This window comes from Cannabis sativa, chromosome 5 (genome assembly GCF_029168945.1).
Source record: "Cannabis sativa cultivar Pink pepper isolate KNU-18-1 chromosome 5, ASM2916894v1, whole genome shotgun sequence".
NCBI lineage: Eukaryota > Viridiplantae > Streptophyta > Magnoliopsida > Rosales > Cannabaceae > Cannabis > Cannabis sativa.
The window spans coordinates 74,809,259-74,828,472 of record NC_083605.1 but is presented as its reverse complement, the minus strand read 5'-3'; the positions used below and the strand labels follow the sequence as shown (position 1 = coordinate 74,828,472).

At 33.8% G+C, this 19,214-nt stretch overlaps 2 protein-coding genes across 2 annotated transcripts; one reads left to right on the top strand and one right to left on the bottom strand.

The window, feature by feature from the left end:
* Nucleotides 1-4,116: 4,116 nt before the first annotated feature.
* LOC115716868 (mitochondrial adenine nucleotide transporter ADNT1) lies at nt 4,117-7,990 on the top strand. The gene is made up of 9 exons (XM_030645773.2): nt 4,117-4,519; nt 5,110-5,158; nt 5,459-5,622; nt 5,741-5,778; nt 6,019-6,131; nt 6,248-6,361; nt 6,450-6,797; nt 7,600-7,727; nt 7,829-7,990. Exons 1-8 carry the CDS (start codon nt 4,353-4,355, stop codon nt 7,681-7,683), a joined length of 1,077 nt encoding a protein of 358 aa, XP_030501633.1. The 5' UTR covers nt 4,117-4,352; the 3' UTR covers nt 7,684-7,727; nt 7,829-7,990.
* Nucleotides 7,991-9,530: 1,540 nt separating this feature from the next.
* LOC115717376 (COP1-interactive protein 1) lies at nt 9,531-17,931 on the bottom strand. Its single transcript, XM_030646344.2, has 4 exons — nt 17,715-17,931; nt 17,180-17,251; nt 15,767-15,925; nt 9,531-15,668 (listed from the first exon to the last, which is right to left on the bottom strand). Exons 3-4 carry the CDS (start codon nt 15,858-15,860, stop codon nt 9,868-9,870), a joined length of 5,895 nt encoding a protein of 1,964 aa, XP_030502204.2. The 5' UTR covers nt 15,861-15,925; nt 17,180-17,251; nt 17,715-17,931; the 3' UTR covers nt 9,531-9,867.
* Between the last annotated feature and the right edge of the window lie 1,283 nt (nt 17,932-19,214).

The following is a 19,214-nucleotide window of genomic DNA, read 5'->3' as shown; positions in this document are numbered from 1 at the left end:
GGGACTTCAGTTCCCGAACCTGCAGGTCCGCCCTAACCCCACAGCCCAAGCGATACCTCTCATGGCTCCTGTGGAGGAGATTCGACATTCTCCTCCACAGGGTTGTGGGAGTAAGCAGACCCACTCGAAATAGATTCATCAATCACAAAGGAACCCACAATCGGGTTCTTCAAGATACCCGAGCAGCTCGGGGAGCTAGAGCTGTCTTCCGAAGGATCTTCAATCTCCAACTCAGGGTTAGACACATTATTCCTGGTGTCCCAAGGAAAAACACGAACAACGTCAGGGTACTTGCATGGAACTTTATGGGGCCTTGAGCAGAGAGAAGCAGACGCTTCAAATTTTCGTTTCTTGAAAGGTGTCGTTCGCTTATTAACTTCAGAGGAAGCCGGGACCCCGATGTCACCTCCTATGCTTTGAAACTCATACAAATCAAGTTTCCCAAAGTGCTTGAGGTCATGCAATAAGCTCTCTTGAGCATTTAAAAATTGAGCCAAAGCTTTTTCTTCATTTAATTGCTCCTGGGCTCCGTGGATATTAGTAGACAAATTAGCATCCACAAGCCCAACTTTGTCTTTGGCTAGAGAAGTCGGCCCATGAGAATTAGAGCCATTACCCAAGATACACGGCCCCACCAATCCTTGGTTAACGTTAGACTCAGCATAAGTCTCCTCCAAAACAGGCCCACCCACTTGAGTCTTACTAGAAATAAAATGAAGCCCATTATCAGCATTACCATTACTACTAACTTTATTACTAGGCCCATGACCAAACACCTCACAAGAACCGGCCTGTCCACTGAACTTACCACACGGCCCATTAACACTAGGCCCACTTTCCATGTTTTTCTCTCTAACGGTCAAAAAATTGAAATAACCAGCGTTAACACCAAAGACTTGGCTGTTAGAAGGCAAAACAGGTAAAGACTCAGGTTCCTTTCTCACACCCAGAACGACTTTCTCTCCTCCAAAGCCAGAAATGGCAACTGACTTCTCTACTCCGTACGGACGACTCTTAGGAAACCACACAGCACGGTGGGACTTCCCGAGACCATCAGCCGCATGAGCAGTCATTTTCACAAGTTGGCTCGGACGTCGAGACAGGTAGGACGAAACTCCCTTCGATCCATTTTCTCCGTCGCCCGTAGTCGCCGGCAGCAATAACACAGCTCCTCCATTCTTTTTCCCAACCGAGGACGAGGAACCAATAAGACCAAAGGATTCGGCCAACATAAACAGACCTGTTAGCACCGAGGTGATAATCTGTAGCTCTCTCTTTCACTACAGGTGGTGATAATCAGACCACCAAATCGGCATTTAAACTCCACCCGTTAGCATCGAGGTTAGGCCATAGAAGCAAGCTTCGAACTCTGTAGATGGCAGTGAGCGTCGTCAAACTCCGAGTTGTTGAAGCTCAGATCTGGCGATAAAGCAAGCTTGAAGCTCCGACGATGGCAGCAAGCATCGTCAAATACTCCGGCTGAGAGGATATGGTTCCACCAAAGGCTTTGCAACTCCGATTTAGTCACAGCTTCTTAGCCACACGGGCATTGAAAATCTTTATTCAATCTCAATAAACCAGTACAAAGTTTGTCCAAGAACTTTACAATCAACACACTTAGTTCTTGTGCTCAAAAAAACACACACTCGACCCTCTAAAGCTCTCTCTCTCTAAAGCTCTCTCTCTCTCTCTCTACTGTTATGTTTCTCACATTCAATACAAAATTGAACTTATTTTTTTGAAAAAAAATTAATATATAATAAGTAGATCTCACGATTATTACATAATATGTGTAATGGGATTGTGGATAGTGAAATATCACTAAATAATTTGTAAGTAAATGCCCACTTAACCATGAGCGACAAAATTACAAATCCTGACTTCTAATAAATATGTCTACGAAAATTTAGAATTGTTCACACTTCTGAGTTTCTCACAAGTCACGGATACAATTTAAGATTGGGAAAATTTTAAATTTGGAAGAAAATTAGATTTAAAAATGATTATATACATCGGGTCAGGTTAGCCCGATCTGATATAAATATTACTGGTCGGGTCGAACTGGGATAGTGACCTGAATAAAACTATTCCTAGATGAAACGAATGAAACCATTGAGGTTGTACACTACAATAGTGTTTAGTGTGAATTTGAAAATATTTGCACAATTAATTAACATAAGTATTAATCCAATATTTTAAGTCATTAATTTTATTAACCCATAATTATATAAATTATAAATTAGTCAATTCTCATTAGCTCTCAGTTCGAGTTGTTTCTTGGATGTTGAATTTCTTTAACCAATCCAATCCATTTAGGTCCAATCTAATTATACATTGGATGTTGAATTTCTCCAACTGATCCAATCCAATGCTATATACTCAATTGAATCAAATCAATTTGATAAATATTAGATTAGATTGGTTCCATCCAATGAATATAAATCTTTGTATTAGATCAGATCCATCTAATATTTATTAAATTAGATTAGATTCATCCAATATATATTAGATCTAAAATATTAAATGGATTCGATCTAATATTAAATTGATTGGATGATTTAAATTAATTAAATGAGATCAGATGGTAAAATTTAATATCTAATATATAATTAAATGATATCTAAATAAACCCAAAAATACTAAATTTAGTCTAGTATACACCCTTAACTCATTTACTTTTTGTGGCTAGTATTGATTTACTTGTGTCTCAATATATAATGATAATAACTTATATTAGATAAATATATTGAAATTGACGACTCTACTTTCTTTTTTCTTTTTTAATTATTATATTTGTTGCCTAATAACAAAGGCATCTCAAAAAGAATTTGTGGACCAAACCCATTATCTAAATGTATATAAATATTCTTTACCAATTTCAGCTTTCACTTTGGAATTAGATAGTGATGTGTTTTTGGGATAATCTTATCTCAAATATTATTTTGGCATATTTATATATTTATACAAAATCTAAGGCATTTTGGATCACAAATTTAGTAAATTAATGAATATGAAATTTCAGTGCTTTGTTTTATGTATCTATTAATACTTATGCCTTTTATACTATTCGTGTAATAATGTAAATAAATTTTTGCATGACATGAAATTATGAGAGATTGGTATTAATATTTTACAAATGATATCTTTTTGTCTATTATTTAATTTTAGTAAATATAGTTGGACAACGTTTCCATTATTATATTGGAAAAATTTGTAGTATACTTCCTAAATTAGTTTTTTTGGTACGCTATTTATTTATTTTGATATTTTAGAAATTTTTTTAATTTTTTTTATATATATATAATAATATATCCATATATTTTGTATTTATTTAAAATTACCTATAAAATTCTTTTAAGTTTTTTTTGAATAATTTACAGAAATTAAGATTTGAACCGTTGCTAAGAATGCATGCGTATAAAAAAAAAAAAAAAACTAATTAATCTGCAACAAAATATTTAATTAAATTTTACTTTTGACACCATAAACTATTTCAAATTTTGTAAAATGTATAGATAATCTTACATAAATTACAAGGTATATAAAGTAAAAAAAAAAAAAGAATGTACTAAAACAATCTTTTTAGAGGGCTTTTAAGGAGTGCATATTATATAAAAGTAGAGTATTGCTAAAAGATATCATTGGTATATAGCATTATCCTCGATATCATACTATTATTAGTGTAATAAAGTATCGAGTTTCATATAACTTTAGAAAATAACTTTTAAATAATATCGCTAACCAATCATAAAGCACTACAAATAGAAGGTGCTGGACACTAGTAGTGTCTAATAGCAATACTCATAAAAGTAGTGTCTAGCACCACCTAAAAGTGTGTCTTAATTATAAGGAATCTAAAATTTAATTACACCAATAACAATTTAACATCTTTAAATTATGGTAGACACACTAATATCTTTTAACATTTATGACATTGTTTAACAAAATTAAATTGATTTGTATTAAATTGAAAAATTTGTTATTTAAGTTGATATTTTCAAATTTAAAATTAAAACAACAATAATTCCCTTTGAACAATGAAAAGGCTAAAGATATCAATTGTAGTCTATTAATTAATTATTAATATTTATAAACAAGTCCCTATCGAAACGACACTTGGCAAAGTATAAAAGGCTCACCCAACAAAATTTAATTTTTTATTTATTATTTTCGTTGAAACCAATAAAACGGTGCCGTATCTCCCTACAAATGGGAGAACACATTCTCCGATAAATTCCCCGAAAACTCCGCCGATCGCCGGCGGAATCTGCCCGGTGAGGGTTCCGGCGACGTTATTGACTTGCTGCTGAAATTAAGTCACATCATTGTTATTTATATAGGTTTCGGAAGAAATGGCGTCGGAAGATGCGGTGACTAAGACGACGAGTGAGTCTGCCGTCACCACCATCGTTAACCTAGCCGAAGAGGCAAAGCACGCTAGCGAAGGAGTCAAGGCTCCTAGCCATGCTTTTATTAGCGTTGGAAAGTCTCTCATCGCTGGAGGTGTCGCTGGTGGAGTGTGAGTTCTTTGTTAATCTTTTGTGTTGTTCTTAGTTTTCTTTAATCTTGTTTTTGATTTTGAATTTTTGATTATTTAGTTTTTCTGAAGTTTTTATGTTTGTAAATTCTACTGTTTGATTGCTTTTTGAGAATTTTAATTTTTGGTAAATGGTTTAGGTTTTGATTCAAAGGTTCGTTTTTTGATTTAGCTATTTGGATTATTCGAGTAAAAAACTAAACTATATTTTAAAAATGAGGAAGATGAATTTTTGATGAATAAAATTAGGGTAAATTGTGTGGCTTTCTGCCTTTTTAACTTGATCAGTCATTGATTTTCATCTGGGATACTTTGAAGAATTAAAGAAAAATTCTTAGCTAATTAATGCGACCATAATAGTTGTTTTGCAAATATCAATTTACACTGTGCAACCATTCAAATTCAATGTAATTTTGTCAATTTAACATTTTCATATTGTTAATTTGGCGAATTTTCGGGTATTTGATAATCAAAGTTGCATTTTATGTTGGTATTGTATTACTTAGGTCTGTGAATTTAAGGGTGAAGTTTTTCATTGTTATCTAAATGTTTTATCAACTTGGCTGATGTAGGTCACGCACTGCTGTTGCTCCATTGGAAAGATTAAAAATTTTGCTCCAGGTTTTCTCTTCTAGCTTTAGACTGGAAATTGGGGGAGTTTCATTGTTAAAAGCTCTAATTACTAGAGTGTCAGAATATTTTTAATTTAGTTTTAGATACCATAGAATCAGTGACCACCCATTGGACTAAAATTTATTATGTAGAGGGCAGTTATGATGAGATTTAATGTGATTTTGGAGTTGAGCACAGTGAAGTAACAAGGCTAGTTTTTAATTCTTTACCATTGATACAATGGGATTTCATAATATGGTCATGTTTAAATTAAGCTAGTGTAAATTTATTTGCATTCGGGTTATGCAGGTACAAAATCCTCACAGTATCAAATACAATGGAACAGTTCAGGGGTTGAAGTATATATGGAGAACTGAAGGACTCAGAGGATTGTTTAAAGGCAATGGTACTAATTGTGCTCGCATTGTTCCAAACTCTGCTGTAAAATTCTATAGCTACGAGCAGGCATCTAAGTGAGTTTCTGCTTGTCTCTTTGGTTCATTTCCCTCTTTGAAATATCATATGTTCATTGTACGTATTTGTATTTAAGGCTGTATTTTATTTTTTATTTCTTAACTTTTTGCTTAACAGGAGCATTTTATGGTTTTACCGGCAGCAAACTGGAAATGGTATGAATAATTTCATGCTCTTCATATGAATGAGCTAAACCTGTGAATTTATTAATTTTTTATTGCTAGTAAATGTCATATGGTTTGAAGGCACTTCATGATATGGTTCTTAAAGTGTGTTATATTGTTATAGTGTCATTACAGGTGGTGCTTTGTTGTATTGTACTTATCTGCTTTTATATAAATTTTGAAGTATTAAGTGACTTTTTAATTGTTAGAATGATTCTTTTGTTCTTGCAGAAGAGGCTCAACTGACACCTCTTTTACGGCTTGGAGCTGGTGCCTGTGCTGGAATTATAGCCATGTCGGCAACTTACCCAATGGATATGGTACGAGGTCGACTGACTGTCCAGGTATCATTTTCACATATAGAACTTTGCTATGAGATTGAATATGAATTCATTCCGTTACTGTAAAGGAATTTTCTTTTTTGGTGGATTAATTCATTTTTGGCCTATATTTTGACCAGACAGAAAAATCACCTCACCAGTACAGAGGAATCTTCCACGCTCTTTCAACAGTTCTTCGGGAAGAAGGTTTTCGGGCATTATATAGGGGCTGGCTACCTTCTGTCATAGGAGTTGTAAGTAAAATTTTTATTAATCTGAAAGTTTTCTGTACAAATTATCTAGTCTTCTACTACTTTATCAATCTTTTGACTTGTCATTAAGGTACCATATGTTGGTCTCAACTTTGCTGTCTATGAATCCTTAAAAGATTATCTGGTCAAAACTAAACCATTTGGATTAGTTAATGACTCTGGGGAGCTGAGTGTGACAACGAGACTCGCTTGTGGGGCTGCAGCTGGAACCGTTGGCCAGACAATTGCTTACCCTCTGGATGTTATTCGGCGAAGAATGCAGATGGTGGGTTGGAAAGATGCATCTTCAATCGTAACTGGTGATGGGAAAGGCAAGCCCTCACTTGAATACACCGGGATGGTTGATGCATTCAGGAAAACAGTTCGGTATGAAGGATTTGGAGCTCTGTACAAGGGCTTGGTCCCCAATTCCGTGAAGGTGATTTTCTAACTCCATGATCAACATTCTCGAAATCTAAAAGAATTAGTAATCAAAATAGACAAAGTCATGGTAGTAAAATCATATTTGAGCAATGCTATGTGTTATAATAAAATGCTCTGATCGTTCTCATTAGATTTGTGAACAAGCACAAGTTGACTTACATGTTGACCAAACATGGAATTGGTTAATAGTATATAATTATTTGGGCACCTTTCTTTCTTAGGCTAGTTTTTAAGAGTGAGTTTTACTTAAAACATTTGGTTAGGAGGAATGAAAATATAGAAATAGGAATGAAAATGGGAATAACAAGGAATGAAATGAAATCAAATTTAAAATGTTTTTAAAAAATTGATAAAAAGGTTATTAATTTTTTTTTTATTTTGCATTAGAATGGTTATTCCTTTTATTTTAAAATGGAATAGTCATCTACCAAAATGATGGAAAAGTCATACCAATACTTCAAAAATCAACCAAACAAAAGAATGGAATAAAAATTGTCTCATTTCCATTCCATTCCATTTCATTTCATTATCTCAAACCAAACGTCACCTAAATAGTTGTAATAAGTAGTAGCCTGAAGTGGGACCGACGTTGCAGAAGAAGCTATCTATTTATTGACCAAGTATGAAATTAGGTAATAGTATATAAATACTTGGGCACCTTCTTTTCTTAGGCTAGCTTTTGGAAATGAATTCTACTTAAGTGGTTGTATTATTTTACATAGCAACTATTACCTTTCGATACCAAACATCATTAAATTATCTCTCATCTGTTTTATCTTTGGAATAATTTTTTTCAGGTGGTCCCATCTATAGCAATTGCATTTGTTACTTATGAGGTGGTTAAGGACATTCTTGGAGTTGAAATGAGGATATCTGACTGAATTAACTATCCATCTATTTTGATAATCTTTTTCTCATAGGGAAGGTAAATTGGTCAATTCTTTTACCAAGAATGTAGAAGCCAACTTTAAAAAAGTGGCCCTTAGTTAAAACCCCTTTTTAACTTTATTCTTTTTTTTGTTTTAGGTTTCTGTTATTCTTGTGCTATTGCATCATGGAAATAATAAGTAATGGTTTGGAAATTATCCACTGTGAGATGCATTTGTGTTGTGGATGGATGTAAGAGAATTCTTAGTTAAAAACACTTTGTGGTTATGGTTTATAAATGTGATTTAGTTTGATTCTCTATCGTTATGGTGTTTTTATTTATTGTTTTATTGTAGTCCATAAATTTTGAAGTTCAGATATTGATAATGATTATAGGATAATTCCTTTTGATGAGCAATTTGAATAACATTGCATCAACCATGTTGTTAGGCAATCTACATTTCAGTTTCGTTTTGAAAATTTCAATGTTGGGTGAAAATTTTCAATTGAACTCATTATAACTAAAATGAAATACAACATTGTGTAAGAATATGTGTAATTTGATTATGCTCGTAACATTACTCTAATGCTAAAGGATACTAAGTGCTTGGTATCACTAATTTGTCGTATCGTTATTAATATATTTAAGTATCGAGTTCTACACATTTTCATTTAATAATCATAGCTGGCCCAAACATTTGGCAACTTAGCCATTGCACAAGACTTATTTTTTTTTTATTATCATTCTTTTATAATAAATAATTTCTTTATATGTATATATAATAAATATTCATAACAACAAATAATAAAATTTGTAATCCTAATACACTTATGGTTCTAAAATTGATAGATTATGTAAGGTTTTCAAACCACTTGGCCAAACCTATTAATAAATATTATAAAAAATTGTTAATTATTGACAAGAAGTTATCTCATATTAGTATCGAGCACTATAGCGTTATTTCAAATTGAGTAATGATTGAAGGTCGTGTTAGCGCCTGTAAATCTCATCTAAAGTAAAAGTGATTGGTTAAAACAAATTACTACATATAATATTTTGGTGCACATATCATTACTCAATTTAATATGAAGATAAATAATACATATTTAGTTAAATCTTGAACCAAGATGAATTGAGTATAATTTCAGCACCGTAGAAATTAATCCTCCAAAACAATAACAAACATAATTAATTATTGGTTAAGTTAGTTGGAATTGAGCTATTTAGCTCTTTTAGCTTCAGTCATAATAATTTGTTATTTGTATGAGCTATAGTTATAAGTACTATTTATTAAATAGCTCTTGTCCCATTTCATTTCAGATGTAACTTGTACTATAAATGTTAGAGAGAGTGAGAGAGAGAGTTCAAGTTCTTTGTGACTAAGAAATCGAAGTGTGTACTCAGGGTTGAGAAGAACTGCGATTGTTCTTCTGGTATAAGTACAAAGAGCATTTTAGATCTCTGCCATTGTAGTTTGTACAAGTTCAACATTTTCATATTGAATTAGTGATGATGGCTCTCAGTTGGAGTATGGTCAGAAATCAGTTCGATCTCTAAGACTAAAACGGGATAAATTTGTGTTTGATTTAGGTAAGTGTTGGATGAATTTGGTTGGTGTGTAGAAATTTTGGGATCCGATTATTGTCCATCCTTATATACCAATAGTCTTTCTCATTTCTAACCAATGTGAAATTTTAGTTACACACTCAACAAGCACAATGACAACTAAAATGTTACTCATTAATATTATTATATAATTGTTCACTTTTATAAGAGATAAAACTCTAACAATTTTCGTACTAATGCATACAACCAGAGTTATTTACACGATGAAAGTTGTATCTTATAAACCTCACAATCTAACAAAACAAAAAATTTATTAACATCAAGTACAGTAGAAACAGTAGTAGTCTTATTAGCCATAACCAAAACTAGCAAAGCAAAATTTGAAACAAACCCATCCATATATATAAAATATGATATGATATGAGGTTTTTTTGTTTTGTTTCCTTACTAGTTCTAAAAATTTACACAAAACCACACTGACTGACTTCTCTTTCGACTTTCAACTTGAAAAAGAGGTAAAAAAAAATTGAAACAATAGAAAACAACCCAAGCAAGCAAGCATTTATAGCAACATAATAATAAAAATTTACCAAGAATGAATTAACATAAGAGAGAACCAACCACCAATCAACTAGGCTGCCCTTTGGCCTCTCAACGTCGTCGTTTTGGACATAGCTTCCTTGAGATAATCATATCTGCTTCTATGATAATCAATCCAAACACAGAGTTGTCTTATGGCTTCTCTCTTCTCTTCTCCCAAACCCATAATTCCTTTGTTTTTCTCTTCCATCATTTTCTCTAACTCTCCCACTTTACTAACCAAATTCTCCTTTTCTCTTTCTCCCTTTATCTTTATTACCTCTAATTTCTCCACCTTGTTTGATAACTCCAACTCTTGTCGTTTCGACTCTTGAAGTTGCCTACTAAGGTAATTCACTTCCTTCTTCAGCTTCTCCTTTTCTTCGTTTGTTTCTCTGATCCAATTCTTTGCCAAATCAACGTCGTACGACACTACTGAGATTGATTCAAGATGGGTTTTGTATTCCTCTTCGAATTTATGTATCACTGTTTGGAGTCCAATCATGGTGTTGTTTGCTTTCTCGGATATTTCTTTGATCATTGTTTGATGAGCTGTTATGGCTTTGGACAATGTAGATACTCTTTCTTCAAGTTCTTTCTTCTCTTCAAGATATTTCTTTTCTGCATTTCTGAAACTCTCTTCTTTTTCAGTTAATAACTGTTCTGTGATTCTGAGTTTTTGGTTTGAGAGACGTAGCTTGACTTCGATGTTTCTAATGTTATCTTGTAAAGTACGATGTTCATCTTCTTTAACTTCCAATTCTCCTCTCAAGTCTTCAATCATCATTTCCATATCAACTACTCTTTCATCTTTGGATTCGAATTTTTGACTGAACTCTTCCGCCATTGTTTCAATCTTCCTTTCTGCAACTTCAAGTTTTGCTTTGCAATCATGAAACCAACCATGGACTTGAGTGTGTTCCTCCTTCAAATTGTTATGTGATTCTTCTCTTTCTTTCAGCATCCTCTGGTGTTCCGCGATTGAGCTCGATAATTCGAGCTTGTGATTCTCCATTTCGGTTAATCTTTCTGAAAGCTCTTGCTTGTGAGCTTGGACAGAATCCAACTCCTTTTGCAGATCACTAATTTGGGCTGTCAAGGCTGTTATCTGAGCTGAAGCTTCATTCTCTTTCTCAGCCAAAGTTGTCTCCAATTCCGAAATTCTGTCCTTTAGCCCCACGAGTTGTTCTCTCAACTCACCATTCTCATGGATTTTGCTTCTTACTTGCTCCTCAATTTCATCATTCTGTTTCCGAACTGATTCAATCTTCACCTCCAAATTCTGACTTTCAGCAATTAAACCTTCTTTCTCTTCCAAAATTCTCTGCTGATCCAGACTCTTGCTTGTGATCTCTTCTTTCAAATTTTGTATCTGTATCAAAAACTCTGATATCTCTTGAGTCTTGCTCTCGAGTTCCGATGCCAAATCGCTTTTCTGCCTGTGGAGGGATTCCAGTTCTTTCTGCAATGAATTCACCTGATCCAATAATCCAGTGACTTGAATTGATGCTTCATCACCTTTACATAGGATCTGCTGTTCCAGTTCAACTTTATGAGCACGCAAAGAATCCATATCTGTTAGCAGATTATTGATCTGTGTTGTCAAATCTGCTGTTCTAGACGTTGATTCATTGTTGTTGTCCTCAAGTTTCTTCGTGAGAGTTAAGAGCTCATCTTCTCTCTCATTCGACATCGACTCCAGTTTCGAAATTTGAGATTGCAGCTCCATATTTCCATCTCTAAGTTGAGTTGCTTCAGCTTCCTTACTCTCTATCTTCACTTCCAAATCTCTGTTTTCACCTCTCACAGTTTCCAGCTCCAGTTCCAGGCGTGTCACCTGAGCCTCCAATTCTTTAATTTGAGCTGATTTTTCATTTCCGTGTAACTCGTGCTTCTCAGAGAGACTTGAATACTCCCTTTCCTTTTCACCCAATTTCTCTTCCAATTGATTCTTTTCAACTGACAGTACTTCAATTCTCTCCTGTGCCTGTTGGATTTCATTTGAAATTTCTGAAATTTGGACCTGCTGCTTCTCATTGTCCTCTCTTAGTTGCTTTGCTTCAGTTTCTTTACTCTCTATCTGCATATCAGCATCGCTTTTCTGACTTTTCACGGATTCGAGCTCAATAACTAGACCTGCCACCTGTGCCTCCAACTCCTTAATTCTATTCAAAGTCTCATTTCGATGAGTGTCATGAGTCTCTGACAGAGTTAAATATTCCCTTTGTTTCACACCACATTCCTCCTTCAGCTGACTTGATTCTGCCACTACTTCTTTAATTTTTTCCTGGGCCTGTTGAATTTCATTTGAAAGTCCTGTAATCTGAGCTTGTAATGCTACATTTTCTTCTCTCAGTTGTGTTGCATCAGTCTCTTTATTCTGCAGCTCCAGTTCCAGGCCTGTCACTTGTGCCTCTAGTTCCTTAATTCGAGCCAATGTTTCATTCCGATGCGTGTCATGAGTCTCTGAAAGAGTTGAGTATTCCCTTTCCTTCACACCACATTCCTCCTTCAGCTGACTAGATTCTGCCTCTAGTTCTTTTATTTTGTCCTGAGCTTGTTGGATCTCACTTGAAAGTGCTGAAATTTGGGCTTGTAGCACTACATTTTCCTCTCTCAGTTGTGTTGCATCAGTTTCTTTACTCTGCAGCTCTAGTTCCAGGCCTGAGACTTTTGCCTCTAGTTCCTGTATACGAGTTGATGTTTCATTCCGATGTGTCTCATGCGTCTCAGAGAGAGTTGAATGTTCCCTTTCCTTCACACTAAATACCTCTTTCAACTGACTAGATTCCGCCAATAGCTCTTTTATTGTGTCCTGAGCCTGCTGAACCTCAATTGAAAGTCCTGAGATTTGGGCTTGGAGTCCTACATTGTCCTCAACCAGTTTGCTAGCTTCTGCTTCTTTGCTTTCAATCTGCACTTCCAGCTCTCTCTTTTGATTTTTAATGGACTGCAGCTCCAGTTCCATGGCTGTCACTTGAGCCTCAAGTTCCTTTAGCTTGGATGATGTTTCATTTCGATGTGTCTCATGTGTTTCAGAGAGAGATGAGTATTCCCTTTCCTTAACACTAAATACCTCCTTTAACTGACCAGACTCTGCCAATAGCTCTTTTATTGTGTCCTGACCCTGCTGAACCTCATTTGAAAGTTCTGAGATTTGGGCTTGGAGTCTTGTATTTTCTGCAGCCAGATTGCTAGCTTCATTTTCCTTGCTCTCAATCTGCACTTCCAGCTCTCCCTTTTTACCTACAATGGACTGCAGCTCCCGTTCCAGGTCTGCCACTTGAGCCTCAAGTTCTATTATTCGACTAGATGTTTCATTTCGATGTGTCTCATGTGTCTCAGAGAGAGTGGAATACTCCCTTTCTTTAACACCAAACACCTCCTTCAACTGACTAGATTCTGCCAGTAGCTCTTTTATTGTGTCCTGACCCTGCTGAACCTCATTTGAAAATTCTGAGATTTGAGCTTGGAGGCTTGCATTGTCCTCTGCCAGTTTGCTAGCTTCATTTGCTTTGCTCTCAATCTGCACTTCCAGCTCTCTCTTTTGACCTACAATGGACTGCAGCTCTTGTTCCAGGTCTGCCACTTGAGCCTCAAGTTCTGTTATTCGACTTGATGTTTCATTTCGATGTGTCTCATGCGTCTCAGAGAGAGTAGAATATTCCCTTTCCTTAACAACAAACACCTCCTTTAACTGACTAGATTCTGCCAATAGCTCTTTTATTGTGTTCTGACCCTGCTGAACCTCATTTGAAAGTTCTGAGATTTGAGCTTGGAGTCTTGCATTGTCTGCTGCCAGTTTGCCAGCTTCATTTTCCTTGCTCTCAATCTGCACTTCCAGCTCTGTTTTTTGGCCTACAATGGACTGCTGCTCCTGTTCCAGGTCTGCCACTTGAGCCTCGAGTTCTGTTATTCGACTTGATGTTTCATTTCGATGTGTCTCGTGGGTCTCAGAGAGAGTAGAATATTCCCTTTCCTTAACACCAAACACCTCCTTTAACTGACTAGATTCTGCCAGTAGCTCTTTTATTGTGTTCTGACCCTGTTGAACCTCATTTGAAAGTTCTGAGATTTGTGCTTGGAGTCCTACATTGTCCTCTGCCAGTTTGCTAGCTTCGTTTCCTTTGCTCTCAATCTGCACTTCCAGCTCTCTTTTTTGACCTTCAACGGACTTCAGCTCACGCTCCAGCTCTGCCACTTGAGCCTCAAATTCTTGTATTCGAGTTGATGTTTCATTCCGATGTGTCTCATGTGTCTCGGACAGAGTTAAGTATTCCCTTTCCTTAACACTAAATACCTCTTTTAACTGACCAGATTCTGTCAGTATTTCTTTTATTGTGTCCTGAGCCTGCTGAACCTCGTTTGAAAGTTCCGAGATTTGAGCTTGGAGCCCTACATTTTCCTCTGCCAGTTTGCTAGCTTCCTTTTCTTTACTCCCAATCTGAACTTCCAGCTCTGTTTTTTCCCCTTTAATGGACTGCAGCTCCAGTTCCAAGGCTGCCACTCGATCATCAAACTCCTTTATTCGAGTTGACGTCTCATTTCGATGTGTCTCGTGTGTCTCAGACAGAGATGAATATTCCCTTTCCTTCACGCCAAAATTCTCCTTTAACTGACTAGATTCTGCCAGTAGCTCTTTAATAGTATCCTGGGCCTGCTGACTCTCTTTTGAAAGTTCTGTGATTTGAGCTTGTAGTGTTACATTGTCCTCTCTCAGTTGTTTCGATTCAGCTTCTTTACTTTCAATCTGATCTTCCAGATCTTTTCTCTGACCCTGCAACGAATCCAGTTCAAGTTTGAGGGATGTCACTTGTGTCTCAAATTCTTCAATTTGAACTGATGTTTTGCTCCCATACGTCTCATGTAACTCAGAGAGAGTCGAGTATTCCCTTTCCCTCTCACTTAATGTCTCCTTTAGCAGAATCGCTTCAGCCAAAAGTTCTTTCACTTTGTTCTGTGACACTTGAATCTCATCCGAAAACTCTGATATTTTCAAAGTTAAAGATCTGTTCTCTTCCTCTCTATCTTTCAGAGTGTTGTTTAAATCAGAGACTTGCTGTTCCGTCGATTGCAATTGCTGTTTAACATTGAGAAATTCCTCTTTAATAGCTTCCAGTTCTAACACAAGTGCTGATTTCTCGCTGTTTAGCTGATCAGCCGAAGATCTTAATTCTGCTGCGACCTGTTCCCCCTCTTGAATCATTCTGATTGAAGATTCTTTCTCCTTGATCAAGCTGTTTTTCTCATTCTCTGACTCTTCTAGCTTTTTACTGAGATCAGCTTCTAACTGACGGGAAGCTTCAAGCTGTTGCTTTAGTTCTCTGTTATCAGTAAGAAGCTGTGTTCTTTCACCCTTTAGCTCCTCAGCTTCACTCTTTAACTCCACAACTATTTTCTCAGCTTCTTGTATGTTGCTCAAAGCTTTCACGTACTCTGAATTCAAAGCTTCCTTTTCTTCGGTTGTAGCAGCCAATTTCTTCTTTAATTCAGCAACTTGTAATTGTGATGCTTCAAGTTCTTGCTTAACACCATCAATTATTTCATGTAGTTCACTTTCCAATCGTCCGTTTTTGCTGCCTTTTTCTTTTGATGAAGTATGATCAGAGTCAGAATCTGAGCTAGATGAAGAAGAAGAGTTGTCCTTTTCTTTTTTGCCATGAATTTTTTTCCTCAGCTCTCCAGTCAAATTATCATAACGTGCATATAGTGATTGGTACTGCTTATGGAAATCCTTGACAAGTAGTTGAAGTGGTTCTTTTTTGGTTTTTGCTTCAGTATTACTGCCATTATCCGCAGCATGTTCTTCATCTTTGATAAGCTCTAAGATTTGACTCATCTTATCATCCATTTCTGTAGTACAAAGCAAAATTTATTAAGTTTTCCATTTAGCCATTTATAAATATGCATAAAAACTTTAGAAGGAGTCTAAAGATCTGATAAAAATTTACCCAATTTAGTTCCTTCCATGTCATCTTTTTCTTCTTGAATATGATTTCCAAATAAGGATTTGATAGAATCCTTCACACGTCGTTTTCTTCCCATCCTTGCAATTTTCCGATCACCCTAACAACTCCTTAGCGACAAAAGACAATCACCATACCCAGAGTCTGAAACACAACATACATTTTTTATTATCATTTGTAATTGAACTACCAGAAAAAGAATATTTAAAATACTAACATATGAACAAATGGACCAATACTATTCTTATTCTTATAAGTATAGCTATGGTGAAATATGAGTCATATACCAAAACTAGGCCTATCGGCCATACTTCAGAGCATTATGTTAAGTTATAACGCCTATAAATATCAGTTGACAATTTTAGTACTGAATTAGCTAATTTACGGCTTTCTTTATAGTCATTTATTATTTGATGTATTTACACAAACAAGGTATACTAGCAGTTATTCATGTAATGAATCGTTAAAGTACAATAAATTTGACGTTTTGGTGGATTAAAAGAGGGAAGCACAGAAGTTAAGCAACGTATAATGGCTCCTCTTTAAGAATATACACACATAATAATGGTCCCCAGCATATTCGTTTTATTAATTGAACCAGGTACTTCAAACTCAAAATTCTTCCACAGTCCACACACGATTCAAAACCAGTGGTGGTTACTGCTTACTGGTTAATTTCATGAACACCCAATCACATTAACAACCAAGTAAAAATTAAGTAGCCCACTTAATTAATTCTACCATGTCCCAGGCTATTTATTCTTATGTACCTAACTGGGCTAAATAGAAAAAAAAAAGTACTGGGCAAACGAAGCAGAGCCTAACGCCACCTTAAACAAGGAAATATATAATATATTAAATATTAAACTAATATTTTTGCTTAACTTATATTAAATTAATATTGTTTGGAAAGAAAAAAACTGAAAAAAGAAAAAAAGAAAGAAGACTGGTAACGTAGGATTCTTAAAACAAAAAAGCTTTACAACTCTGCCACGTCAGATTTTATTTATTTATTTATTTTTAAATTCAGGGGAATCACTCAAAGGCTCAGAAGAACATGATTTTTCATTCAGAAAAGACAGATATCATATCAGAGGAAAATGAGCTGTTCTTTTTGTTTTCTTTCTTCCTCTTGTTATAATTTTTTATAATTTTTCTAGGAAAACCTCTTCTTTTTGTTCTTTAATCTTTATTAATTATTACTCATATACCGTATTATGTCACCTACACTATTATTATCACAAATTTTAATATTAAAAGGAAAAATAAGAACAAAGAAGAAAAAAAAGGTACCAAAGTAAATTTATTGCTGTAATTTTCACAGGAAATGATTAAATGACCGATAAGCCCTTTTTATTACACACGAAGAGTCAAAATCGGGAAGAAGAGACTATTTACCTGAAATTTTCTTTCACTTTCTCTTTCAATTTTCCTCCGGAAGTTTCTTAAGAATCGCCAAAGCTCAATTTCCTGAACAAAAATGAATAAATTAATTCAGACAGTTAAGCTAAAACTCAAACGAATCTAACGCAGTTAATACTATATGATCATTTGAGAAATTTATAGTCGTTGATTTGAGTTATCAAAAAACAGTGATCGAGTTCGAGTTCATGTTTGAGAAGAAGAATAAACACAAAATAATCAGATTTAAATCCAGAACCATGAAAAACAGTCAAGAAAGAAGTAAGACAAAAAGCACTAAAGAAAAAAAAAATCAAAATATTCAGGCAAAAGAGCCACGATCTAATAAAATCCAAACAATCAGAGAACCTCCGTGATTAAACCAATGAAAAAAGGAAACAAAGAAATACTTTCCAGAGCTCACTTTCTCAGCCGAGAAAATCACAACTAAGAGAAAGAAAATTTCATTGAAACAAAAAATTAGAATTCAAATACTAAAGCTATCAATCGATTGAAAAGTGAAAAAACTTACCTGTGATTCTGATACAAAGGAAGTAGAAGACGATCATCAAGAACAGAGAAAGAGAGCACTGAAATTTTGAAATACTTGAATTGAAGCTCTCCAATCAAAAAATAGAGAGAGAGAGAGAGAGCTAGAGAGAGAAAATAAATTAATAAATGAAAAAAAGAAAAAGAAAAGTGGTTTTGTATGGATTAAGAGAGAGATGTTGAAGTGAGTCGTTCACCATTTTCTAGCTTCAATTTTTCTTTTTTTTTAATATTGTTAGTTAAATTCTTTTAGTATTTATAATTATTACACATATCATTTTAATAAAAAAAAATATAGAAAAAAAAAAGTTTATTTTAGGATTTTATTATACTCTACCAAAATTTTAAGATAAAGTATTTTACTGTTTTTTTTTTATTAGTCATATCTCATATGTATAATTATTATAAATACTAAGAAATTTCGCCACAAATATCTCATTTTTTTTCTTTTTAAAATTTTATTACTCCAATATTAAAATTAATTAAGTTTAAAACAATTTTTAAAAATTAGCATTAATATTTTTTAATTTCAATACTTATTTTAATTTTATTATTTATAAAATATTTTAAATCTTGTATAATTTTTTTAATAAAATTTTACATAATTTTTATTTTAATTTTTTGTTATAAAATTTAAAATATAATTTATTTTTGTTTAATAAGATTATTTTATAAGGATATAAATTGAAAGAATAAAATTTTAAAAAATAATATACTTAAATATATATATATTTTATGAAAAATGAAAATTATTAAAATGAAGTGTATTTATAAATTGGGGAGTTCTACTTCTATTTGTACCCCCATAAACTTATAAATACACTCTATTATTAAAAAAAATATATAAACTTAAATATTTTTTAAAAACTACTCTTAATATTTTTTAAAAAAAATTTCTTCACATTATTTTATGTTAATTTCAATACTTATTTTGATTTCATTTTCATAATTTTTTCTAATTCATGTATGTATACTTTTTTTTCCTAAGAAAATTTCATATAATTCTTTGTCATAATATTTAAAATATATTTTATTTTTGTTTGATAGGTATATTTTTTAAGAATATAAATTGGAAGAAAAAAATTAAAAAAAATTAGTACAATTAAAGATATAAATTTTATATTAAATTAAAATTAGTAAAATTAGGTGCCTTTAAAAATTTTAGAGGTGTAAATAAAATTTTCCTCATAAATGTTTAGGGTTTAATTAAATTTTTCCTTTTTCTAAGGGTGGAATGTTTTGGAGCTATTTTTAGTAAATTTAGCCTTGGTTTTGTTTGTTATTTACTGAAATTGCCATTTGAGGCTTTTATATAAGATATGACCTGGCATAACGATAATTTTGGTTTTGTTTGTTTTTTTCTTCTTCTCGATATTTCGGGGTCAATATCGTGAGATATTGTTGTCCTTTTCAGTTGATTGGACGAGGCGCATTTGTATTTATATATTGTATTAAGTTATATGAAACTGTATTTTGTTGTATT